At 35.8% G+C, this 27,669-nt stretch overlaps 1 protein-coding gene across 49 annotated transcripts in view; it reads right to left on the bottom strand.

Moving 5' to 3' along the window:
* Positions 1–27,669, bottom strand: part of PCM1 (pericentriolar material 1) — an 84,075-nt gene that overhangs the window by 3,103 nt on the left and 53,303 nt on the right. For 14 of the 49 annotated variants that reach the window (XM_043559578.1, XM_043559489.1, XM_043559479.1 and 11 more), the window contains 16 exons: positions 27,262–27,426; positions 24,945–25,001; positions 21,982–22,154; positions 21,508–21,639; positions 17,399–17,519; positions 15,879–16,037; positions 15,490–15,623; positions 13,214–13,348; positions 12,020–12,217; positions 10,356–10,418; positions 10,000–10,135; positions 9,546–9,706; positions 6,727–6,802; positions 5,921–6,177; positions 4,192–4,284; positions 3,965–4,082 (listed from right to left, as the gene is read on the bottom strand). In XM_043559578.1, the coding sequence (XP_043415513.1) occupies positions 3,965–4,082; positions 4,192–4,284; positions 5,921–6,177; positions 6,727–6,802; positions 9,546–9,706; positions 10,000–10,135; positions 10,356–10,418; positions 12,020–12,217; positions 13,214–13,348; positions 15,490–15,623; positions 15,879–16,037; positions 17,399–17,519; positions 21,508–21,639; positions 21,982–22,154; positions 24,945–25,001; positions 27,262–27,426 (2,178 nt within the window). Of the gene's footprint in view, positions 1–508; positions 2,444–3,964; positions 4,083–4,191; positions 4,285–5,920; positions 6,178–6,726; positions 6,803–9,545; positions 9,707–9,999; positions 10,136–10,355; positions 10,419–12,019; positions 12,218–13,213; positions 13,349–15,489; positions 15,624–15,878; positions 16,038–17,398; positions 17,520–21,507; positions 21,640–21,981; positions 22,155–24,944; positions 25,002–27,261; positions 27,427–27,669 lie in introns of those variants that run through there. The other 35 variants (XM_043559799.1, XM_043559609.1, XM_043559618.1 and 32 more) reach the window with 6 other exon arrangements.

Raw genomic sequence — 27,669 nt, forward strand, 5'->3', positions numbered from 1 at the left:
AACCATGAGAACATGACCTGAGCCGAAACCAAGAGTCAGACACTTAACTGACTGAGCCACCTAAGGCGCCACCAATGTATGCCTGTATTACTTTTGCCCCATTGTAAAACTAAAAAATCGTAACTTGAACCATCATTAAGTTGGGGACTGTCTATACACTAGCTATGTTAAGAGAGAACTCTAATTCAGGCTTGATAACGTGATTTGTTTTCAAAATATCCAAATCAAGAACTTTTTGTAAAATTGTTGGCCCAATTTGAATATGGGATAACTCTGAATATGAAAATGTTCTCTATATACTATATAGAATAGATATAATTAAGAAATAGAGTATAGCTACAGTGTAAGAAAAATGGTCTCAACTGTAAGTCTCTGGCTAGTTGATACGTCACTCTTTTTCATGTCTTTTCCGTTTTGACATTTAAAATTGCCAAATAAGCCATAACTCTGAAATAAATTCTAAAGCATAAGTGACTATGTCAGTTTAAATGAAAATGCAATTCAGGGCTGTATGGAGGATATACATTTATTAACAGTGAAAAAGCATTTACCCAAAGTGAATGTTACAAAATACAAAGAGTACCTGCACAGTCCAGTGGGCTCACTAGTTTAAGCATTATCTCAACCTGCACAGGATTCTGTCTCACTCATTTTGACCTTTCTCCCTCTTTTATCTGTAACCAGATTTTCAACTTAAAAATTAACAAACAGGAATCCTGAATGCCTAACCTCTGAGCAGTAGTTACTAAGGAAAATGTAAAACAAGTTATCTGATCTTAAGCCCCAAGTATTTTAAAACTGAATTATCTTCTCAAATAGAAAACAACAGACTAGGTTACAGCAGCTATAACACAAGTCAAATAAGTTAGATAAGGTCCACAGCTTCTAGAGTAATAACTAAGAAGTACAGTTCTTCCACCGTACCTATCTTTCATAGGCATGTAGAGAGAGACAGAGCTGTAACACGAAGGCTTGGCTTGTGTGCCAATATGAAATTCTCCCCTTTCCGTTCGGAGTCTACAAGACATATAAATATAGAACTTGAGTATCCATATAATCTATCGTTTTAGTTTCCCAGAAGTCAGGCCAACTGGGTAAGAATTCCTGATTCTGGAATGATAGTTCTCTGAATAGGTTGTTTTTTTTTTCTACCCTCTCTCTCTGGAATAGGTTTTATTAATGTTGGAGATCTACACCTCACATAATTTAAATTAATTAGTAATACAGTAAATGTCCTCAGAAATCCTCACTTAACAGACTCCCCGATGAGCACTGTAATTTTACAATCAAGTATCAGGCAACTAAGAATTTTAAAGGAATACCAATGAAATGACTTTCTTAGGGCATGTTTCAGTAAATTGTTATTAAGTTTTAAAGACTAATTGAAATTAAGTCTTCATATTTAATTCGAGAAACCTGTAAGGTTGGCTTGTTAACAGGCTCGGTGAAGCCTCACTCAGGTATAGGTCAAGTTTGCAATCTAAAGGTAATTCACCTTTAAAAACTGATTTACTTAGTGATGAAGAAATCTCATAGATGTATCTCAAAAGCCAAGTTTGTCTAAAGGCATAGAGAGAGTTAACACTCTGCTGCATAAAATTTAGTTCTGTAATCCCTACTTGAAGGGGTTTGGTTTTTCATTTAAAATTAATCATAATGTTACCTGTTTGTGCAGAAATACTCCCTAATTACATAAAACCTTTTTTTTAGGCTGTAGCAACATAGATAGGAATTGAATTCTGGAAAATATTTATCTGATAAGTATGTAAGTTCGAAGTACTAAGGACATGTGTTCTGAACTTAATCCAATTTGAACAGAATATTAATATATATTCTGTAACAACGTCACCAATATCCTGGATACCTTTATAACTTGCCCTATTCTCGCACAGGAATAAGACAATGCAGGCATTTAAAAGAATATCAGACCCAACAGCAGCAACACTCATACTATCTGGAAGCCTGGCCCAATGGCTGCTCTTTATATTAACTAGTCTATTTGTCTAACTCTTGACTGTTGCTCTTCTCTAACTATCCTAACCATACAGAACAGTGACTTCCTGTTTAGAATTCAACATCATTTCCAAAAGAGATTACTTTACAGATAAGTCCAGCTTTATTTAAAACTACATCTTAAATTTAACAATACTAAACATCACAATGGGAGAGGAAAAAAGACCAAAAAGAAAAAAAGAAAGAAAAGAAAAACAACCCTACAGTGTATCAAGGCTTGAATCTGTCCAGAATTCAGTTTCTGATGTTTTAAACTGCCACAGGCAGAAATCAGCACACCTATCAAGAATGCAGTGTCAAACTAATTTACATTTTTATACAGATCAAAACAGACGTTTATTTAGTGCCATGTTCATGTATGCATTGACTATGTAAAGCAAGTTAGATGAGCCTCTGAAGACCTCTCATACACTTTGGGCTCCCACTGTTTCTGAAAAACAGAATGAATGCATTATAAATTACTGAATTAAGACATACTAGAATTTACTGTTCTCTTACATTAAAGTTATTACAAAAATACTAATGTAGTTTTTTAATTTTTATTTTTTTTAATTTTTTTTTTCAACGTTTATTTATTTTTGGGACAGAGAGAGACAGAGCATGAACGGGGGGAGGGGCAGAGAGAGAGGGAGACACAGAATCGGAAACAGGCTCCAGGCTCTGAGCCATCAGCCCAGAGCCCGACGCGGGGCTCGAACTCACGGACCGCGAGATCGTGACCTGGCTGAAGTCGGACGCTTAACCGACTGCGCCACCCAGGCGCCCCCAAAAATACTAATGTAGTTTAAAAACAGGTGAGGGTTTGTTTGAGGACAGCAGACTGAGCAGATACTTCATTTCTCTTAAAAAAAACTCCACTAGGAAAAAAACGGTAAAACTGATGAAATCCTGACCAAGAAAAGTGGCTGTGAGGGAAAGCAGGACAGGGGACAACAAGCCCCCAGGACGCTAAAAGCAGGCGATGGCGCAGTGTGGGGCGAGAAGGGCTCAGCCCAGACCCCCTGAGCAGGGGCAGCTTTGAGACTCCAACTAGCAGAACTGGGCTAAACCACTGGGAAATCAGTTAAAGGTTTGACATTTAGTATTTCTAGGGAAAACAAAAATAAAAAAATCTTAATTAACTGGCTGATGAATGGACAGAGAACAACAAGAAAATCCTTTGATTTTGATGCAAGACACGTTCTCATCTGAGTGGCCCAGGGGCTGTGCCATTAGATCGATACAGAAAGAAATCTGGGATTACTACTGCCTGGCTCTGCAACGAGACATACTTACACAGAATGGTCTTCAGAAAAAGAATAGAAGTTTCAACTACTATAGTTATAAAAATAAAGTGTGTGTTTGCTTTCATAACCTTAATGTAAGAAGAAGAGTAAAACTGAATAGAGAAAGCAGGAGGAAAAGGAGGCAGTCAGTGGCTGAGTAATGACCAAAGTTGATAGAACGAGCAACCAACCATATATACTTAAAATAACAAAGGTATCCTCAAACAGAAAAACCAAAAATAATAATCGTGAAAGGAGAGGTAGGTCCAAATACTCACTTTTGATAGGGAAGATAAGAGATGTCTGAATTTTTTAAATTAAGAAAAATTAAGACGATATTATTTAAAGATAAACAGTGTCTCATCCAAAAGAACTAAAAACCAGTAATTAAAACAAATGGGCTCCTCCAATTATCCTTAAGTCTTTTGTACCTTTCCTTCTTAAACAACATGCATCTATTACCTTGCTAAAATTCAAGATTTTAAAAATAGAAAATTATCTGATAATACCATTTGATACCTAATTTCTAAATTCAGCAGTGGACTAGACTTTTTACAGAATTATGCTTCCTTCCAATATTTGGCTTAAATCTTCCAAGTACTATGAATGGATGTGAAAAACAAAATGATGGTTATCAAGAGTCACTAATTTTTCAATATGATTTGGTTGAAATTGGCAACTCTTACCAGGTTCTTTTAGTGTCTGAGAATTCCCAGCTAATTCTTCAGTCTGCATTTCACATAATATTTCACCAGATAAATGGTTTTTCTGTTCTTCCTCTACCATTTTCTTCCTTAGGTCTGCCTTTGGAATGAAAACAAAAAACAAAAAAACACCTCAAAATCAGTTTTCATCTCAGTAGTAGTATTTGTTATATGAAGACAAGTTTAATTAATTAACGAAAGCAAAATACCTCTGAATATATTGTCAGTTTAAGTGGTAAATCTTCAACTTTCACGAAGTCTTCTTCATCAGATTTTTGACTTATGTTACCAGACTCTGCTTCCTGTAAGATAAATTATATTTAATGAAGGCAATCCACTCTATCTCTGGATCTAAGCCTTTAAAGTCATCCATGCCAAGAGATAAAGTGGATTCTTAGACATAAGTACACATCAGTAATTCCATCCTATTTGTTTTTGTCCTGCGTTCAACTCCATGAATAAAACAAAGCTGGTGTGCACAGGAAGGGCCATGCACTTGCAGCTATGGACATACTACCGAGCACATCTGTCTCCATTTGATAAAACAAAGAGCCAGTTTAAATAGGTTCAAAGAAAAAATAGCAGTTACGCCGAAGGATAAAATAATCAGAAGAAAAACTCTGGTTTCTTGATACGATTATGGAACGCATCAGAACTGTATCTAGCAGACTATCAATAAACATTTATAGGCTTTCAATAGCAGCTCTGTGGAAGCTGAGAAACATGAGGTATGAATCTAATAACTCCCTTCTGTGATCTCTTCAGTGTTTCTTTGAAACCTGAAATCTTTTATTCCCCTAGTTTCCCTTTCTGATTTTTAACGATATCACTGTACCAATTACCCAGTGGAAATCTTAAATTTTTCTTCTTCTTTCAACATTTCTCACCCATCTCTCCCTCATTCATCTCGAACTTGGTGTCTCTATGCATGGTAAGGGAGCTTCCTAACGTCACCTCCTTGACAACAAATCTTATACAGTCATCAGATTCATCTTCAAAAAGCATGACTTTGGCCATTTGACTTTCTTGCACAAGAACCTTCAGTAGTGGCCCTGGCCTAAATTTCAAATTCAAGTCCCCTCTATAATCAAACATTAACTTAATTTCAATTGACTGCCTCCTACAGCAACTCTATGCACTCATCAAATTAGAGTAAGAATAAGTCTAACAGGTAACTTTCAGAGTTTAAAATAATTTTATGGTGTAAATTTTATGGTGGTAAAGCAATCAAGACAGTTAAGAAACTCTACTAATGTTTCGGGAATATTATAAGCTGAGAAATTATGAAATCATAATTGTAAATACATCTGTAAGAAGAAAGTTGATGTTAAAAGAAAAAAAATTGAAATACGTTCCTTAGGCCTAAAAGTACATTGTTATAAATCCCTTAATTTTTGCTGACAAGTTTATAAAACACAATCTGAGATCCAAAAAAAAAAAAACCTACTTACTATAAAAATTAAATTGAAACAAAAATGTCCAAGGTAAAAACTCAACTTATACCCTAAGTATAGATTTGCTACCATATTTTTCTGTCATTTACTGTATAGAGATAAGGAGTCTACTGCTGTCAAACTGTGAACTTTCAGGTTTATCAAGGATTTATGAAATGCTCTAAAATAATTAAGATGTTAGACATGGATACTGTGAGAGATTAACGGTGACCCGTGTATCATCTGTCCAAATCTAAACTTGGAATGAACTCTGAAGACTGCCACCTAAAGCTCAAAATTATAAAAAAGAAGAGCTTTTAGGTCTTGAGACAATCATCTTAATTTACTATCACCCTTCTGTTCAAGTTTAAAATCAGTTTGAATACGAAAACCATCTTGGCTGTTACTAAGCCTAAACACAAAGGAAAAGTTCTGTGTACAGACTGTAAATGTTAACTTGGAAATGGAGAAATACACACAGAAATGAAATGTAAATGATACGTACATAGTCATTGACTAACACTGGAGATTCAGTGTCAGGACTTCCGGCCAAAGAGCTTTCAGGAGTTTCCTGGGCAGATTTAACTTCTTTGACTGCAGGCACCAAGGTTTCAATTTCAGTTAAAGGTAAAGGCAAAGGGTTAGGCTGTTTAGATGAATCAATGGTAGTAAGAGAGTCCTTTTGGATGGCGCTATTTAAAGGTTGCTCATTTTCCAAGATGTTGAGGTAACAGGGTTTCACAGGAGTGCTATCTTGGTCATCTGGCATCAAAAGAAAGTCTTAACATTAATGTAATGAAACAGCTATTATATTTTACTATTATACCAAATAGGCAGTATATATGAATGAGTAATCAAGATATTTAAAACCCAAAAGAAGAGGCAGCTACAAATTTTCCTTATCAATGGTTCCTAAAATTAGTTCATCAGATTCATCTGGGGATGTTTTAAAAATTAGATTTCTGAAATCCACCCAATTTCTAATGAAGTAGGATATTCATGAATAATATCCAGGAATGGGCATTCTAAAAAATCCCCCACATTTGTAGCTAAAGATGTCTTCTTTAAAGACTTTTTTCTGTGTGTTTATTTATTTGTCAACTCTTGTTTAACAAGTGTTTGCCGAAACAAAGCCCTCATGTTTTCTACAAAGGACTTAGGGGAAGGAAAAAAGACATACATCAGGTTCAAAACACCTTCCAAGTTATGTTAGGTAAGAATTTAGTTGGGTTTTTTTGTTTTTTGTTTTAGTTTTAAGCACATAAAGGGCACTTTAGATAATCTTAAAATTGAACACTTTAGATTTCTTGCCTTTACTAGTAGTGGGTTCTTGTTCTGATGGGACATTTTTGCTTTCTCCTGATTTTTCAAAGTCATGTTGTAGTACCTAGAAGGAAAAAGTGATGTCTTAATAGCAGGGCCTGAAATATATGGCCACTATATAGGAGATGGGTTACTACTGTAAGGTTTTTGTCCAACTTGAGACCTTCATACAAGGGTATTTAAAAATATCTTCTGAAAGCGTTTCAAGAAGGAGGCATAGTTGCCACTGTTAAGATGGCTAAGTAAAAAGGCTTCCTTTTCTTCTTAACCTCAAAATAATAGAGAACTAGAGTGTTATGGATTCCACTATTTATTTACTTTTCAGATCAGACTGGATCATGAATGACACTAAAAGACATCTGTTTGTATGTAGATGTTCAGTGAATGGAAGAGGAAGTGAGCAGGAGGGAGAAAGATGAAGCAAAGTGCCTTCAGCAAGAAGAGAGAACAGTAACATTCACCTCATGCTTGGAAGTACCAGATTCTAGGAAGGAAGGAATACATTGTGGGTGAAAAGGGGGGTGCTGGTGGTTCTTTGAAACCGTTTAAAGAAGACGCAAACACCAGGTTCCCTCCCCAAACTCAAATAGAAAATAGGAGATTATATTTTGGGTAAAGGGAATTAGTGAGCCTCAGACCCAGGGCTGCCAGGGTGGGGTGCAGAAAGCACAAATGAGGACAGGATAAAATGTCACACTGAAAACAGAAGGATTCAGCAGAAGTGTGTGCAGTGATGGGACACTGGGCGTCATTTCCACATCAAGCTCCAGAAGAGCAGCCGTCAAGGGGTGTATCTACCTCCTCCCCAGCAGGACAACGGATGACCCTTGTGGGGAGAAACTAAAACACCCCAAAGAAAATACCAACAGGTACTAACATTTGGGATTTTCTATCAAAAAGCTAACCATCTACCCAAATGCCCTCCCGTGAAGCCCAGAACAACCCCAATCTGCTTTATGCTGAGTCGTTTTTTAATATAAACACTAAAGGTACCACAGGCATTTGAAGAAAGCCTGCAGGTGAGTAAGAGAAGACAGTGCTTCCTTAAAGTAGCAGCATGCTATAAAAAAGTAATCAGAAAATAAAAGTATTTAGAAATTAAAAATATGACACTCACATAAGTACTAAGGTCAAAAAACCTCCCAGAAAGTAAAACAGAGTAAAGGGACAATATAAAGAAGAGAGGAGATTAGAAATTGGAAAATTAAACCAGGGGCACCTGGGTGGCTCAGTCAGTTGAGCATCTGACTTCAGCTCAGGTCATGATCTTACAGTTCCTGAGTTTGAGCCCCGCATCGGGCTCTGTACTGACAGCTTGGAGCCTAGAGCCTGCTTCAGAATCTGTGTCTCCCTCTCTCTCTGCCCCTTCCCTGCTCACAATTTGTCACTCTGTCTCTCTCTCTGTTTCAAAAATAAATAAAACATTAAAAAAAAAATTAAACCATGAGGGTCAATAATGTCTGACAATATTAATTCTAGGAGGAATGAAGAGAGAAAATGGTGGGGAAGAAATACAGAAAAAGAAAATTTACCAAAATGAAGGACATGATAATGATTGCTCACAGACCCCCTGAGTACCCAGTTTAGTGACTAAAAAAAGACCCACAACAATGTGCATCACTGTAAAACTTCAACACAAGTCCAGGGGAAGCTCCAGTGTAGGAAGGAAAAGATACAAAGAATCACAACTAAAAAAGGCACTCGCCTTCTCAACAGCAGCAATGAAAACTGGAAGACGTTGAAAGACAGAGCAGTTGTCTCTCAAAGATCTGAGGGAAATGATTTTTAACATGGAGGAATTTAAGATTTTCTTAGACATATAAATACAGCCTCAAAATATTTATCTTTTATGCACTCTTTCTCTGAGAGATACGTGAAATGTGCTCCACCAAAATGAGGTGAAATGACAAGACTGAACTCTCAAAACAGATGGAATAAAGAATGACAAAGGGAATCCCCAGGCTGCTAGCTAGTGAGCATGTCTAATGAAGAGCCAACCCAAGATGGAGCAGGAAGAACAAAACTGACAGACTGGTTCATGTAGAAAATTGTACTGAGAAGTATATACAGCTATTGGTGGGCAGAGCAAAGACTCGGGTATGTGGTCAAAGGAAATTAGGTAAAAAAAAAAAAAAAAATTGAGACAAGTATTAATTTCAGGTGAAAAAAATGTACACGACTAAGCAATAAACAGTATTTGCTTAGTTCAGCAGTAATATTTATGCAGTTTGGTTACATCTACGGTTAAATGCAGATGTAAGCTAAAGACACAATTAAACAAGGAGGACGGTATTAATATAATTACCTGAGGAATCATTAAGTGACCTAAAAGGCTTCACCTGCTATAACAGGAAGTCAACAGAGAATGTCTAATACATAAATAAATAAATACAAACACATTATTCAGAAATAGAGTTAAAGAGCCAAAAAAATCATACAAAATACTGCCTGTGGAACAGGATGAGGTAGAGGCAAGAAATGGAATGATTTTATTTTGTCACATACGATTTCCCTGTATGACTAGGAAATACATAAAGATAAATGAAAAATCCAGCTCTTCTGCAGTAATCTCAGTTTTTATGACCTTTTACAAAAAAAAAAAAAGACTAAAGTGCTTTAAAAGTAAACATTGCTAAATACAAAATTAAACTAGTGTTTCATTTGGATTTCAATAAGGATAGTAAAGAGGTCTGTTGACTCATGAGAGTGAGAATAGGGAAGCTGTAAATTTTGACACCTTGAAAAAGGAGCTGCCTTCAGTACTTGAAGATGACTCGGGGAAGGTGTGTTAGTCCCAACCAGAATACCTGATCGTCATGTTCAGTTTCTTCCGCGGTTTCAGTGTTGGCCTGAAGTGAAGTCTGAACATCTACAGGTCCCTCCTCAAATTCTTCTATCTCTTCATCTTCATTCTCATCTTCTCCACTTCCGTAATTTGTCAAAGCCTGAGTTTCAGCTTTGGATAAGTCTAAGTGGATTAACACACAGTTTCTAGTAAATTTCCATCACTAAATCGTAGTGTCAGCTACCACATATTGCATTCCTGCACCGCACAAGTCCTTTACAACTAGTATCTGAAACCTTCCAAACCGTAAGCACTAGAATACTGTGGCACGGAAAGGGGAAATAATTAGGCAGGGCCACACCAAAAAATCCAGAGTGGCTGACACCTACCTCTAATCATTACACTCCCCCCAACTGTGTGAATAAGTGACCTATAAAGAACTCGCATATACACCTAGTACGAGCCTTTCCACTTACTAATAGACACCGGACATTCTTCACTTTCTTCATCTTCCTCTTGTTCAGAAACATCAGATCTCACGTTTTTGGGACCGTCACCATCATATATCTCAGATGTTTGAGTCTGCTTAACTGTTTCGGTCTCATCCTTGTCCTAGTCACAAATAAACATAATTAATTCCTTAAAATACATTTTAAAAACGTATGCAGTCTGTCAAAAAAAAAATTAATCATTAATAAAAAATACAAAAAGTAATTGTTTTTAAAAGAAACTGAAGTTTTGTCAGAATCTCAAATGTTAAAAAGCTGTTAAAAGTTATTTAATTTTCTCTTTCAAAAGCACTGTCTTTAGGCACAAATTAATTAGCACATACTTTGTCTTCATCATCAATTTCTCCAGCAGGTGAGCCATGATCTCCTTCAAGAATCCTTTTGGCCTATAAGCAAGTTAAACAGAAATGAGGGGCAACCTTTCCACATTATACTTGTATTTAGTAACTTTCACAAATCTGCAGTTTTTGATAAATAATCCAAAGCACTGAATGCTATCTTAGAAATGTAAATTCAACTCTTTCACTGAAATATTTTAAATTAGCAAACAAAACCAACACTGCCCACCTGACAACTCCCTGGATATATAACAGCATCTCAAATTTACTAATTCTAAAACAAAAACCTTGACTCACTCCCCAAACTGAAGCCTCCCAGTCTTTCCAGTCTCCATAAATGCGCCTTCAACAAGTCAGACAACAGAAACCAGCCTGCGCTGTACTTTTATTATCCATACCTACACCATTAAAACTCCTCACTGACTCAATCGTCAAAACGGATCTGTTGGTGCACACTCAGAGCTAAGTCACATCATTTCCTACCTGGACTACTATAGTGACCTTACAACAGTCTCCCTGCTTCTATCTCTTCTCTCTTACAATTCCTATACAATGTGGTATCTAGACAAACCTTTTGAATTGCACAAGAGATTATGTCACTCCTCTATGTGAAAAGTTCCCATGGGTTTCCATCATGCTTAGAATAAAATAAAAGAGAAGGTCCTTACCAGTTTGGCCTTACCTACCTCGGTGACTTCATCTACACTCTCACTTCATTTAATGGGTTCCTGCCACCCTAACCTTTTTCCTGTTCTCCAAACTGCTCAGTCCTGCCTCAGCCTCTAAACTCACAGTTCTCTCTACCTGCAATGCTCTTCTTCCCTTTCATCTTCATTATAAACTCCTTGTCTTTCATGCCTTCGTTCATACACCCACCCAAACAGCCTCAAGAGACTGCCTATCTTAAAGCAGCCCTTCCAACCATTTCTTATGGGTTTTTTTCCTGTTTTATTTTCTTCAAGCTCTTAGCAATCAGTGGCTGAAATGATCTGAAACTTATCTATGTCTAGATTGAAAATATTATGAAAAGTGTGAAATAGATGACTTGACTTTATCTACTTTACATTGCAGGGAGAAGGGTTACCTCTTTCTGTTTTGGGTCCTGACCTGCTTTCCCTCTGGTGCTTAGAGAGCCAAGAGGAGGTATGAGGTCTTGGTATGCCTCCAGTTTACGGGAAAAAAAAACATCCAGTTTCATATGTGATCAAGGCAAATTTAATAGGGCATAAGAAGCTACAGAGATGTGCAACCAAAGTCCTAACTTGTAAACAAGACGTGTGTTGGTTGGGGTGATCAATATTCCTGGGACATCTACTGGGGTGGGCAACTGCTACAGCAGGAAGTTGGCTGGTTGAGGCCCAGATCCCAGTCCCCCTCTCTTCAGCAACTGACAATCATGTGAGTAATATATATGACAATTCCTGTCACCAATTTCTGTCTGTATTCCTGATCTTTTAGCCACTGCTATTCCACTGAGATTCAGTATGTGGCTATCATATGTACTCATTTGTGTAATCTGATTAACTGCTATTACTTCAAAAATATGTTTCCTGAGGTCAAGTGTGATTTCAGATAATAATGATCAAGAACTATATTTATATGCTAATTATAACTACTCCTAAAGCTAAATCAAAGTGAATATCATTTACCTCTTTGGCATAAGACTGTATCACTCCGGCTGCTTCTATTTTCCTTTTGCATCTCTGTTTAACAGTTATACTATTATTATCCAAATCTTGCATGAGCTTAAAGAAAGCCAATTCATTAAACAACACTTCAGATATTTCTACAAGAAGATCTTCTCCACAGTCTTTGAGTTTTCTGCCAGCAAATTTTGCCAGTGAATCCTATTCAAAGATAAACCAAGTAACTTTAAGATTACAGTAAACTTCAATTGTGGGTAGAGCAACACAGAGGATTAACAAGTTTAAATTATAATACCCAGGGAAAAACAATTCTGTTACTTTTTAGTATGAAAAAAGTTAAAACTAAAGGCTAATATTACTAGGAAACAACAGTAATATTCTTTAGTGATATTAACCTAAGTAGGAATTGTGCTAGTTCTGCTTAAAGAGTATATAGAAGGAAAGGAAAAGGACATCAGGTCATCCACAGATTTAGTCCCTACTTAGAATTGGTGGCCACCAGAGTTAAACAGGGAACTCTAACACCAAATGTTACTACACGGTACCAGGGGTACATATTTACCATGGTGAGAAGCTGAGGTGCCCATTGAGGAAAACACACAGTCTTCCCTTTTTAATGTTAATATCAGAGTATTTTCCAAGTTTCCTCCTTTTATATGAGCCAGCATTCTTTTTTTCAAAGTCTGCTTATTTTGGGAGGGCCTGGGTGGCTCAGTCGGTTAAGGATCTGACTTCGGCTTAGGTCATGATCTCGCGATTCGTGGGTTAGAGCCCTGCATCGGGCTCTGTGCTCACGGTACGGAGCCTGGAGCCTGCTTCGGATTCTGTCTGTCTCTCTCTCTACCCCTCCCTCAAAGTCTCTCTCTCAAAAATAAACATTAAAAAAATTTTAAGTTTATTAATTTTTTATAGTCTTTTTTAAGTTTATTCATTTATTTGGGGGGGGGGGATAGATACAGCAGGAAGGGGCAGAGGGAGGGAGAAGAGAGGGAATTCCCTTAGAGATGATTGGATCAAATGAAGACACACGCCCTAACACAATTTTTTTTTTCCCTAATACAATCATCCCCACCCAATGGATGCTGCTGGAATGGACATTTATTTGAATAAACTGCATATTGCCAGAAAATGGCCAAAAAAAAAAAAAGTCTCAACTAGAGGGTATAGATTGTAAGTCATGTAAGTATCAACTCTTACCTGTAATATACTTCCAAGCTGTTTATGAAAGAACTTTACAAACTCTTTGCTCTCATCATTTTGCTGGGTAAGGGTCAAAACCATGCGTCTCACTGAAGTTAGAAGTTGAGAAGAGCATACTTCATCCATGTGCTCCTGAGAAAAATCCAAGCTGGTTAGGATATAAACTTACCTACTGGTTAAGAAATACTAATTCACGTGAGCTTTTGTTTTGCACAGATGCTTCTCAATTTTCAGGTACACATTTTGAAATATTCATAGAGCAGCCAGACTCCCACACTATACATGTTAAGGGGTTTATACATTTTAACCAACCACAGCAGGTAATAGCCAATAAAAGAAACTGGCTATTTTTCATCACTTCCTTTCTTACACCTTACCTCACAGCTCACCTGCTACCCGCTTGCTCCACGTGTTTTCTAACTCAGCTTTCTCAGTGTCGGCACTGTGGTCACTCTGTGCCCTGGAGGATGTCTAGTGGCACTCTGGCTTCTACCCACTAGAGGCTAGTACCTTTACCTTTCTAAGTCCTGGGAACTAATGTATGTAGACACTACAAAATGTTTTTAGGGTCAAAATCACCTCAGTTGAGAACCAATGTCCTAACTTCTGTAACAAGCCCTTTTGGGCAAGTTTCTTCTCCTTCATCTTCCTTGAGAAGCATGTGCAAGCACCTAATAATCCAAATCATGGTTCACTTTTGGAGGTGAGTCCCTATCACATCCACACCAAGTAACCTCAAGGTTCTAATCCCTCTTCTGCCACTAAACTCATTTAGGCAGGTCTTCTAACCTTTACTCAGCTAAGTTTCTGTTCTGGCTTTGTTTTTTTGTTTTTTGTTTTTTCTATAGAAGTGTGTAAAATGAAGTGGCTAAACTAGATGATTTCTAAGGTTTCTTAAACTGAAGGATTTAAAGCCACTTTTGAAAAATTCACTGTGAGAGCAGGTGACTTAAAAAAAAAAAAAAAGGATAACAGTCCCTTGTCTTCAAGGAATCAAATACCAGAAAAGTCAAGATACATGAATGATCAATCACTACATGCTATGCACTGTCCAGTAGATCATACTTTTTAGCTGTAGGGGCGGTTTCTCTTTCATGACTGAGCACAATGGTCAGCTCACAGGAGACACTTCTTACTGGCTGATAAACAGATATCATAAAAGCAGCACACTAGGTTCTAGAAGGATTTGTAAAAGCGCATTAGAAACAACAACAATTATCTCTGAAAAAGACATTTCAGCCAAGCAGAAAAGAGGGAAGGTGCTTCATATTTTTAATAGTGACAACTTGTACAAAGGGCTGATGCATGAAAAAGCAATGGCAGGAATAGGAAATTTTGAGCAATTTAGAGTGAGTGTACCAAATGGAGAATTGGGAGAGATGAAGTTGGGAAAGTATACCACGTCCCTAAAGGAAATCTCTCAAAGGCTGGGGAGGGGGGAGGGGAGAGTCTGCTTAGTAAACATTCATTTCTTGCCTATTATGACAGGCAGTCTAGGTAAAACACGAGCATCTGAATTAAGGTTATGCTACCGGAGAGAAGGAAGGAAAATCAGTTTTGGACTCGCTGGTGACAAGAGGGTTAAGAGAGTCAAGAAGTCTAGCTTAGGTGACTGGGTGTAATACTGACATTAACAAAGTTCTTATAATCTTACCAAAAAAGTCAAGATTTGTTGGCCTCAAAAACTTTTTGAAACACTAAATTAAGTGAATATTTATGAAAGGGTATCACTTAAATCACAAACAAAATGGTAAAAGCAATGAAATTTCCTGACTGCAGATGCCTGCATTCCCTAAGCATAAAACTAAATCATTCAGGCTTTTTAACCCTTAGACAATAACTGTACATATTAAATATTACTACCAATATACCTAATTTAACCAAGAAAGACATGTTTAAAAGTATGTTTTGTGTCACTCATGATAAAACAAAAACGTAAAATAAAAAAGGCAACACTCATCTGTTTTAGATGAAAGCAAATAATCACTTAGTTTAAGTCAGTTCACCTGAAGGAATGGTTTTAAACTGTTAAATACCTACGCATCTATCTACAAGAATATATACACATTCTTACAATTTATAGGAATATCAATATTCTTTTTGGAGAGGTGAGTATATATAAATAATGGGAGACAAATTTATAGGATTGATGAAACTGATGTTTTTAGCTTTCTTAGGTCTACCTGTATTTTCTGAATTTACTATAATAAGGTCTTTTTTTAAGATTTAAAAAACAAAACACAAAGTACTTGTTTTAAGAAATTACTGCTTACCTTCAAAAAAGGAATGACTTCTTTCATAATGGCTTTAATTTGCCGGTCCAGCTGCTGAGTATCAATTCTAGGACATGGGACAGTAGAAACTTCGCTTACAGGTTGTTGTGAACTACAATTTTCAATGGGAGTTTCTATTTTTTAAAAAGAAAATGACTTATTAGCAAAATAAAGCCTATGATATTATACATATGCATTCATTCAGAATCCTAAATATTAAAGTCTCATGATTTTACGGGAAAATAACACAAAGGAGTATCTACGTAGTTTTAGCACCCTTAATGAAAAGAGAGTGGTAATAAAACTACTATTATACGTCAGGTGGGCTATACACTTTTTTTTGTACATATGTACTATAGGTTTTTACTTCTAATCAACCAGGAACACACCTTCCAAGTTAGGAACGGTAGCCGCGGCAGCAGCACCGTCCTCATCCTCAACAATCCTGCAGGTGCATCTTGTGTTTGTGCTCCTCTCGGCCTCTGTCTTCATGCGCTCATATTCTCTCATTCTGGCTAATGCCTGATCTAAGTGAATCACAGTGTTACCTGCATATGGAATAAAAACATTTCCAGAAAATATAAAAGCAAACTTTGTCATGTATTCCTCACAAAGTATTAATAAAAAACAAATGTCTGACCATAGGTAAGGAAACGTAGCTTCAACAAATTCTAGATACTGCACTAGCTGGGTAACAAGGCGTGTTAGTCTCTTAGACTCTGAAGTCCATCCTGATTTCACTACATCATGCTGCTTCACGTAAACAGTACAAAGAAAATACATCCCAAATGTCACTCAAATCCTGATGAAAATGATCCAACTGAACACAAGCAAATAAGGTCAGGAAAAGGCCTGACAAAAAGATTTCCCAGTTTTCCTTGGTCTACTTCAGACAAAGCTAGTGGTGAAGGACTGTAAGAAAAAAATTAATAAATGAAACAAAACACTTGGTAACTCAGAAAGGGGGAATGACCTGAAGGGGAAAGCATGGCCACACAGAAATTTTTCTCTATATTGGGACTTCAGTTCAGACTTGACAGGTATTTACTCAGAAGGGAGCTAGGCTTAGAGTCCTTGATAGTCAAAATAAGGCAAGGAAGACTTACTGCTTTGGTAAAAGGTGCACATCTAATAAGGCAAGGTCTGGCCCTTTGCTTTGTAGGAGACCTTTGGAATCACCTAAATCTTTTCTCTTCATGTGAAAAAAACACTAGAATAATAGCACCTTATTTTATCAGCTAAATGCCCCGGAGGTCTGAAATGACTGAATCTCTGTTATCTCTTGAAAGGGAAACAATCAGGTACCTATACATTTTTCTTTTCTCTAGTCTCCTTTCCAAGTCTAAGACTCCAGATTTTCTTCTTACCTTTGAGTTCTACAACAACCATCTATGCTTGCTTTACTAATGATGAAAAAAAAAATGCAATGTGTCATGCACATTTTGAGTTACCTGGGTTTCTCACTAAAGACTATTCATGCTAAGAAAGTTCTTATCTCAAATTATGAAGTTAACATTTTTATTGAAAATGTGACTGGATGAGGCCCTGATACCTCTCAATTTTTCCCATTTATTAACTAGGAAACCTTAAAGGATAACGTTTCCCTGAAGGGAAGGAAATTAACATTTCCTGAACTCCTATTACACATGCTAGAAAGTTGTATGTATTTTTCACAAGACCATATAGCAAGGTAGGTTAAGACTCCCATTTCTTTAGGATACGCAGTCAGATGATCAGATGATTTGCCAAAGGCTAAGGAATTAACAGGAGACTCTTGACTTTAGACTGATGGACAGACGTTTAACCATGGTCTTTCTACCACATCTTGCCTTTTTGGAACTCTGGTTCTTAGTGTAATTCAAAGACTGTATTAAAGTCATGTTCTAAGATTATAAAAAATTCTGCTTACCTAGATCATCTGTTGCAAATGGCTCAAAATTTGAAGATACAGACATGACGCTAGCATTATCAGCATCATTTTGCTCACTTATTTTATGTGTTTCTCTCTCAAAGTTCTTCTCAAAAGTTTCCTAAGTTATAGTTTAAAAAAACAAAAATCACTAATATTTCTTTAAAATTTTTATGATATCCAAAATTTAACAAATAAACTAAGTGTTGGCATAAAACTATATACTTAAAATTGTGATATAACTAAAGTTATTAAAGGTTGAACACAGAACATTAAAATATTAAGTAACCTTGCAGAACATATGTCCTTGAGTAGATAAAAATTCACAGAGCCAGCTACTAATTTTAACTTGGAAAATTTAAACACTTCAAATGATTTCTACACCCTCAGGGAAATTCTCCCATCTCTAAACCCTAACAATACCTAGGACTTGACTTTATATGGTTTTACCAGAAGAAAAACATGACAGCATCATTCACTTTAAATGCACTTTATTGAAATATAATTTACATACAACAATGTACTCGTTAAGTGTACAGTTGGATGAGTTCTAAAAATAACCTTATGTAACCACTTTCCCTAAAGATAAAGATCATTTCCACCAGCTCAAAAAGTTCCTTTGTCCCCTCTGCAGTCAGTCTCCACTACACTCCACTGGTATGATTTCTATCACCAAATTAGTCTTGCTTGTTCTGGAACCTGACATATAAATGGAACCATTCAATATACACTCTACAGTGTTTGGCTTTTCTTTTGCTCCATATGTTTCTGAAATTAATCCATGATGTCATATGTTTCAGAAGTTCATTATTTCTTAATGGCTGAACAGTATTCCAGCGTAAGGATATACCATCTTTTGTATATCCATTTATCTGCTGATGTTCGTTTGAGGCTATCGTGACTAACGATGCTATCACCATAAGAATACAAGTATTTTTGTGGACATACGTTTTCATTTCTCTTGGATGAATACCTAAGAAGAAAAACTGTTTGGTTGCATGCCATGTTTGTGTTTAGGTTTATAAGAAACCGCCAGACTGCCTTCCAAGTGTTTGCACAATTTTACAATCCCATAAGCAGTGTGAAAGTTCCAACTGCTCTATATTCACACCAACACTTCTCATTGTCAACCTTTTTAATTTCAGCCTTTCTAGTGCATGTGAGGTAACACCTCATGTGGTTTTAACATGGACATTGGCCATTTACAGATCCTCCTTCATGCAGTGCCTGTTCAAATCTTGCCCATATTTTACCGAGCTGTTGGTTTTACAAGGGAATTGTAAAAGTTCTTTATAGAGTCTGGATTATTTATATAGTCATTGTCAGATATATGTACTTAAATTATTTTCTCCTAATGGTGTCTTTTGAAAGGCAGAATGATTTTATTTTTATGATGTTTATCAAATGTTTCCTTTACAGTTAATGCTTTGTGCACCCTAAGAAATCTTTGCTTATGTTCAATCATGAAGATTTTCTTTTAGAAGTCTTATAGTTTTGGCCTTCTCAGGATTTAATTTCAAAATAATTTTTGTGTATAGTGTGATTAAGGAGAGTCCCACATTCTAAAACCCACTTCACAATTGTGTTCTCTCTCCTATTAATCTTTAAAATTTTTCTCTTAAGTTATGAAATGAAACCTCTGTCTCTGATTATAGGAAATTCAGGCATTACAGAATATGATTCAGGAAATGGAGTCATTTTGTTGCTCCTTCAATTAAGATTGGAAGGTAGAAGTGCTTTTGCCATTTTATGGCACCTGGAATAGAAGATACAAGGTGTTTCTTCCTCTTCCTAAACTTCAATTCTTCAACTCTCTTTTGACTTATAATTCCCAGATACCTACTTTTACTTCTCTCTTTCCTGGGCACAAAAACTCTTACATACTCTAAAATATGTCTATACAAGCTCCATAAATGAAGCTCAAAAGACCTTGGCTTAGAAACTTGGAGAATGAGAGTCTGTATCTGTCCAATATGCAAACCACTAGCCATGTGGCTATTTATATTAAAATTTAGTTCCTCAGTCCTGTTACCCACATTTCAAGTGCTCGATAGCCCCATGTGGCTAATAGCTACCATATTAGACAATGCACATATAAAACATTTCCATCATTGTACGAAGTTCCACTGGACAGCACTGCTCTAGATCTGTGGGTTGGAACACTGGATGTTGTGCTGCTACTGACTAAATAGCGTTAACAAAGTGTGGATGTTAATAACATTAATGATGAAATGAAGTTTTGAATGAAAAATTAAAGAACAATTCAGTTATTTAAAAGTAATACTAAGTACAGTTCTTTGTGCCAAATCAATATGGTTATGGGTTGAATCTCTGTGTCGACCCCCCAAATCCGTATGCTGAGGCCTTAACTCTCAATGTATTAGGAGGTGGACCTTTGGGAGGTAATCAAGGCTCAGATGAAGTAATGAGGGCGAAGCCCCCATGGTGGCATCAGTGCCCGTACAAGAAAAGAGACATCGGAGCCACATGTGGACATGTGGAAAAGGTGGTCATCTGCAAGCCAGGAAGAGGGCCCTCACTGAGTACCAAATTTGCGGGCTCCATGATCTTGGAATTCCCAGGCTACAGAACCGTGAGAAATAAATGTCTACTGTTTAAGCCACCCAGTCTACAGTACTTTGTTGTACCATCCTGAACTAAGACACTTACTCAGGAAGCACGTATCTTTAAATTTTATTTAACTTTAGAATCTTGTCAGGTTAAATTAACTTTATCATAAACTGTAGCTCAGTTTTCAACTTGCTACTGACGGTAAAGACCAATGTGCTCAAACATTTTAAAATAACGAAGTAATACCACGTATGTGAAATCTGGATAAAAAGGGAGGCAATGGGAGGTACAGGAGACAGAGACAGCATTCATGCTCTCAGCAAGTTATTTCAGTAGCTAATAAACTTTAATGTAACTGCATATCTCCTACTTTTGTATACAGCTGGACCACTCTTCATTTTCCACAAAAAAAAGAGTACACGATTTCCAAGTAGTTACAACAGCAATCCCAAGTAACAATTACTTACATTATGTATTTGACACTGTTAAGTGAATTAAAACCATGTACAAGTTTGTGTTCAGAGAGGTATAGGAGTTGGAGCCTAAGGTTTTAAGCAGAAAAGATGACTTGGGAAAGTACTGTTTCAAACATGAATATAAGTTAAAGAGCAAAAATTCAGAAAATGTCCTCAATAGTTGTAAGGAAATTAGTACATGTGAAGAAAAAACAAGAAATCTTTTGAGAAAATACTATGTTTTCAAAAGAACTTACAATGTTAAAATATCAACAATGGGCAGAAACACAGCAATACTGCTTCTGACTCTCTATAGCAGATACTTGCTGTTCAGTTATGGCACTCTTATCCGTGAATTTCCATATACTAGAACTGGCAGAAAAAAGAAATGTATTTGCTATCCCAGGACCACATATTACCTTTTATAACAGCATCAGGGTCCAAACCTTTTAGGTGATTTCCAAACCCCTAACACATCATCTCCTCACTATCCTAGTGGTTTGCCATTCATTCATTCAATCACTTCTATGCTAGGTAGGGCCTACTTGAAGAACACCGTTTACTGAAAATACACCATTTTCCTCACCACTCTTTTCCTTTTCCTAGTTGCTTTTACTTTATTCAAAATTTTCTTCAATAACTTGAGTACGTTAGCTTTTTTCCTTGGATAATTTTTTTTTTGGTCCAGGCTTCTCTCTTCCAACCCAAAGACCTGATTTATCTGGTATTTATCTACTTAAGGGCTCTGTGATCTGACTGCAGTCTGGTTTACTGAATGTCTTGAATAAACACAAGACATTTTACTAAATATCTGTTATCAATCAATTCCTATGTTGGGCACCAGAGATATAAACACAGCTATTTTAAACCTTATAACGTATCATTTATAGATAATTTTGGGGATTTAACTGCTGGCATATTTTAATTGAGTTGTATACCTCACCTCAAAATGATGTGTTTTACTCAGCTTTTTAAGAAAGCTAAAGACGCAATTATCAGGTATCTGCACAATTTATAACAACTTATTTAACTTTTGTTTACTGCATACTGAAATTATGTCTACATTAATCATGATCAGCTTACATCATCAGTGGTAGCAAGGCTTTCACTGGGGGTAAGTTCTGAGTTTGAGGCTATCCAAGTACCAGAATTCACTGACTTTACATTTTCCCCTTCTTTTTCATGGTTCTCTGAAATATGTCTGGATACTATGTCCTAAATAAGGAAATAAAATAGTTACTTACGTAAAACATTTAATTTTTTTTCACAAATTTAAAAGCAGAAGCAGATAGAATAACAAATGCAATTCTTCTCACCTGTTAATTTTGAGGAAGAAATAACATTAAAGACAAAACACTAAAAAATTGCTCAGAAAGACTTTTAGAAAAGCTATTTAAGCTATGCAAGAAGCTTTAAATAAAATGGTAAGACAACACATGAAAAATGGATCATTATACATATGGAAGAAGATGTACTTCAGTCTAAGAAAGCAACCAGATATAATCATGAAGAGCAGTACCAGACAGGATAGGAAAAAGAATGTTAGGTACCACATACCTGCAATGCATATAAAGCCCTCTGTCTCAAATAGTCTGTATTAAGTAGCTGAAGCTCATGGAAGAGTTCAATAAGAAAATGTGGACGAGATTCATTTTGAGAAATTAATGTAGCTACTTCAGAATAAATGGTATCCCGCAAAGCTTCAAACATGGAAAAATCACTCCCAGTTTCTGGAAGATATAAAAGATCAGGAAGTTAATAGTGATGAAATACATTCCTGACCATTTCTACTGGGTTGTATCAGTACTCTCAGGTTTAAATTACTTAAAAATCAGAACATATTCAATTCTATTTCAGGGCTTTTAAAGTAGAAAAAGAATCTTAAAAACTACCAAGATAAAGATAATCTCAAAATTATCAAGATATATATTAGAAAAATACTTAAATGTATGGATAGTATTACCTAGCATTATTCAGACTGTACTTATTTCTCAAAAAAAATGATCTGGATAATTTTACACATTTCATAGGAATAATCAATGGAAATCTTTCAGCACTCAAATGAAGTAAACAGATTTTTTTTTTTTTTTTTTTTTTTTTGCTAATACGAACTGCATTACAGAAAAGGAAATTTATTTAGTTATGGTTTAGAATAAACTAAATGCTGCCAATAAAAACTACTATTTTAAGGTCTATCTAGTTAGGTCTATCAGTTCTCAAATCTCACCTACCATTCTATACTGATGGAAAATTGAATTTGTAACTGCAACACAATATAGGTCAATTTTGCTAATGTCTTACTGACACACTCAGCCTAAGCTGGACCAGGTATGACCCATTTCAAGTTTTCAGTTACACAGAATCTAGGCATCACTTTTTATTTAGCAACAATTCTGCTATATGTATTTGTGGGTAACACAGAATTATTGCCCTTAAAGGAATACAGTCATACTTTTATTTTTAAGAGTGCAAATTAACAACTGTTCCTCTGGTGCCTGGATGGCTCAAGCTAGTTAAGCTTTTGGTTTCTGCTCAGGTCATGATCTTGCAGTTCAGGAGTTTGAGCCCCATGTCAGGCTCCACACTGTTGGCATGGATTCACCTCTCCCTCTCTCACTGCCCCTCCCCTGCCCACTTTCTCTCTCAAAATAAATAAACTTAAAAAAAAATTTTTTTTTAAACTGTTCCCATTTTCAGTTCTCTATTTAAAAAAAGCCTCAGGGCACCTTGGTGGCTCAGTGGGTTGAGTGTCCGACTTTGGCTCAGGTCATGATCTCACAGCTCGTGGGTTTGAGCCCCGCGTCAGGCTCTGTGCCGACAGCTCAGAGCCCGGAGCCTGCTTTGGATTCTGTGTCCCCCTCACTCTCTGCCCCAACCCACTTGCATTCTGTCTCTGTCTCTCTCAAAAAATAAATAAACATTAAAAAGAAATTTTTTTTTAAAGTCTCTAGCTCTTCTAGCTATCAAACTCAGTACCCTTTCTAGAGCAATAGTAGAAACATGGGTAGTTAAATATTCAAGTTCCACAAATATCAGTGACAAGATTCTAAAACAGAGAATTTAAAATATTGAGTGTTTTGATATACTGTGGTTTTAAATAAATACGCAAAGATCATAAAGATTTAATTCACTTTTTGCAAGAGAGGATAAGAATATGCAAAGCAAATGAGGCCTAATGAGAAAACCTCCTACTAACTTATGTCTTAAACCTTAACATCTTCTGGTCTCAATTTCTACAAGTATAAAATAATAATAATGAATACACAACTTCCCTATCCCTCAGACATTTTTAAGTATAAAATTAAAATAAAATAAAATAAAATAATAAAATACCAATGTTCTTTTACTAGTTTTAAAATGTCCACATGTGATATTTATTTTAAGTCTCTGTAAGAAATCTCTAAAGGAAAAATCCAGATAAGAAAATAGATTTTAATACACAAACTTCCAATTTATGTACTACAGTTGGCCAGTTAATTTAGAAAATGTTTATCATTTCAAAGATATAACAACAAAGCATATTCAATGACATCTGTCATACCTCTGTAGGTGATAAAATTTTCATTCTAAATTATATATCACTAAAGATTAAATTATTCACAAATAATGAATTATGCTGAACACATGCTCCACCCCCCTCTCCCGACTCTGGCCCTGCAACAGAGGTAGAAAGTTTTTGCCAGTTTCTCCTCCTGAACTAAAATGCATTTGTTTAAGCTAGAAAATCCTTGATCTCAATCAAGTTTCTCTGATTCCATCTTATTTTCATAGTTCTTTAGGAAGTATCACAGATATAAGTCAAGCTTAGTCTGTGCTAGATCCTTGTTTTTTCTTTAGATTCTCCTATAGATTCACAACAGACTTTTATTTTTCACTTATGTATAGTGTAGGGAACCATTAAAGAATATTTATAATTCTAAATCACACAGAACCATATTTAAAGAAAATATATATGATAAAGATCAAAACAGCACTTTGGAATGTTTGTAATTTTCCATGCCTTTTTATTTATCAAGGTCTTTGCATGTCATTGTTTTTGTTTAATGGTGTATTGGCTCATTTTTAAATACAGATGTTGACTAGTGACGAAAAATAAGCAGGTACAGCAGAAGTCACACGTAATACTTAAACACTGTAAATCAAAGCTAGGAAAAAATAACGGTATTCTTGTTTCAAAAAATATTAATGCTTTTAAGCACTTAAGAAATACAAAATAAATAACTTCAAATAAAACACTAAATTGTAAAAAGATTTTCTATTACCCTTATGAATGTGTTGGCTATGTTCTATACAGTAAATGAAAATGAAAACCAGAAAGGCAGCTCATTTTATCACCCAAGTAAAGAATTATAAATGAAAGCCTTCAGAATTTTATGAAGTCTCTTTCACTTTTACAAGGCAAATGACATATATACACTAAGCTAAATCTAAAAATAATCAGAGCAATAAAACTAAGGATCTTTAGGACTAATGGAAAAAAATTAACACAAACTGGACACCAAAACTAAGCAGATTGTTACCTGGCGCTTCATTGCATGCATTTCTGTTAGACTGCTGTAGCACTCTCCTAGCATGTGCTGTAGGAAAGGGCAGACATAAGGATGAACATAAAATGTGTATGAATAGTAAAGACAGGGTCTATAATATGAGTAAGTGAATAAAAAAAAAAAAAAAAAGCAAATTTCTTTAAAATTGTTTGCCTGAACTGAAATGTTATCACAAGATAAGGTTTTTACTTTGTTTTAAAATAATCTTATTAGGGAAAACAAGAAGATTTGCTATAAACTTATATATAAACAATGTGACTGATGACGACTATCATAATACACTTCTGCCATTCACTCTCAGAAGCATACACATCAAGATGAAACTCCTCCAACTCCTTAGGGAGAGGACGGGACAATTAAATACTAGCAGTCCTACGTGCTACACTCTAGTAATCATGTTGTCAAAAAGCACTAGCACATGCTATAAAGAATTTCAGGGTAGTGACTAAAACAAAGTGCTTTCAGAGCATGAATATGCAAATACACACAGTGTATATTTACACAATTCAAGCATTTTTTAGTGCACCAAAATTCAATCCTTATATTTTTCTAACAGTAATAAGGTCTGAAGAACTATGACCAAATATCCATTATTTAGGTAACCTAATAGTCCAATTAAGTCTTTCAATTTAATGCCCTTCCCCAACCTCCACTCGTTTACTCTTTGAAGATACCACTATTTGATAAAGACAGTGAAAGGGGATAAAAGTTACAAAATTTTGGTAAAATGCTGGGGTCGTGTCAGTAGAATTGATAGTTTTGCCAAAAGGATCCTAGACTTAGCAGAAGACCAGGACTGAAACTTCCACTATGCAATCTCCTAGCAACAGGACCTTGAGGAAGTCAATCAGTTCAAAACACAAACAAATGTGGTGTTTCTTTTCTGATTACAAAAGCAATAAATACTCATTATGAAAAGTTTAGAAAATACAGAAAAGTTTCAAAATGATAAAATCTCTATTAACATTTTGATGGATTTTCTTCCAGTCTTTCTTCATTTATATTTTTGTTAACATAGTTGGAATCATACCGTTCAGACAACACTAACTACCAGTATTGTTTTCACTTTTTTTTCCCCTTAGCATAGAGAAGTACAATTACGGAGTTAAGGGCGTGACTTTTGAAGCTTTCCAGAAAAACTGTACCAGTTTATGTTACCAGCTCTTTATGACACTGGGAAAAAAACAGGTCTCTCTGACCATGTTTCCTCAACTGCAAATGGAAATAAAACCAATTCACAGCATGATGAGGCTCAAATGAGATGAGTAATTTAATTTGTAAACAGTAGAGCATAATACAAATGGTAGCTGCTACTCTAGTTTTTCACCAAGGGTCCTACTGACACCTGAGAAGAGTCTATATTTACTGCCTCCCTCTTCATTTTTCTTTGAGATGTACTTGTTCTTTATAAATTGGGAAAGTACCAGTACTTAATGTAAAACAGTGACAAACACATACAACTCCATTCATTCATTCATTCCTCCATTCATTCAATCAACACTAAGTGCCTACCATGTGTCCAGTATCATGGAAACATTGAAGGTACAAATATGAAAGGTATTACCTGCTGCCAAGGGACTCAAAAAGGTGAGAGACACTTAAACAGGTAATTACTATAAAATGTGATACAGGCAACAGAAGATATTTACACAGGCTACAACAGAAACGAAAAAGGAGAAAGGGAAACATATCTGAGCTTAGATCTGGATACAATTTCAGAGAAATTATGCAGAATTAACATTTTATTTAAGACTCCAGTAAAGAAAAAGGCTTACAAAGAGCAAAAAGGACTCAGGCAGAAAAGACACTTCCTGAGGTGAGAAATGGCATGATAACTATGGGCAAACTTCAGGTCAGTGCCTTGGAAAGAAGAGACAAGTTCAAGGCAGAGGGTGGGCAGAGAAGAGTCTAGAGACGCAAGAAAGAGCCAAATCTCCGCTGGACAGATGCTACATTAAAGCATTTGGACTTTCCCATTAAGTATGGTAAAGCCAAAGATTTTAAGCAAGGAATGATATGATTTTATATCGAATTATTATTCAGAGAAGATTTTCAGAATTTCAAATCGGTTCCAAATTAATGTCAACTATACTTTTTGTTTAGAATTTTATCAAAATGTCGAAAAGCTAGTATCGCAATAAAAATATTTCCAGGTTACATCTCTTGATATCAAAAATACATCTACCCTACTTATACAACACCTTCCACATGACAGAAAATTCCAACAGACCACTTTTCAACTCTAAGATGAAGAAGTCCTTAGATTAAAGCAAACCAAAAAAGAACATACCTGAAGATATTTCTGTAGACCTACTATATTTTATTATTTTTTCCAGCTGCTCATGATTCTTTCTGCTGAATACTTTTGCTTGAACAGGCTCTTCAGTCTGGGCTGAATGTCTGTTCCTACTTTTGCAAGGTTCACATGTGCTAGACATACTGGCACTTTCATACCCTTGAGTAAAAAAAGTGACAACTGTTATCAGTTGCAACTAACTCAAACTGAAAGGGAAATTGATTTCCATAGTGAAATAGTACACGTAACCCAATTTAGAATATATGAAGCCCTGGTATAAATAGACATACAAAATAGTAAAACAATGTCTTGCAATAACCTTTGGAAGCATGGGTAACAATAATATATTCTAACACTTCATTGTCCTTTGATATTTAATGAGTACATCCCAACTCAAACTAT

This window comes from Prionailurus bengalensis, chromosome B1 (genome assembly GCF_016509475.1).
Source record: "Prionailurus bengalensis isolate Pbe53 chromosome B1, Fcat_Pben_1.1_paternal_pri, whole genome shotgun sequence".
In the NCBI taxonomy this organism is placed as follows: domain Eukaryota; kingdom Metazoa; phylum Chordata; class Mammalia; order Carnivora; family Felidae; genus Prionailurus; species Prionailurus bengalensis.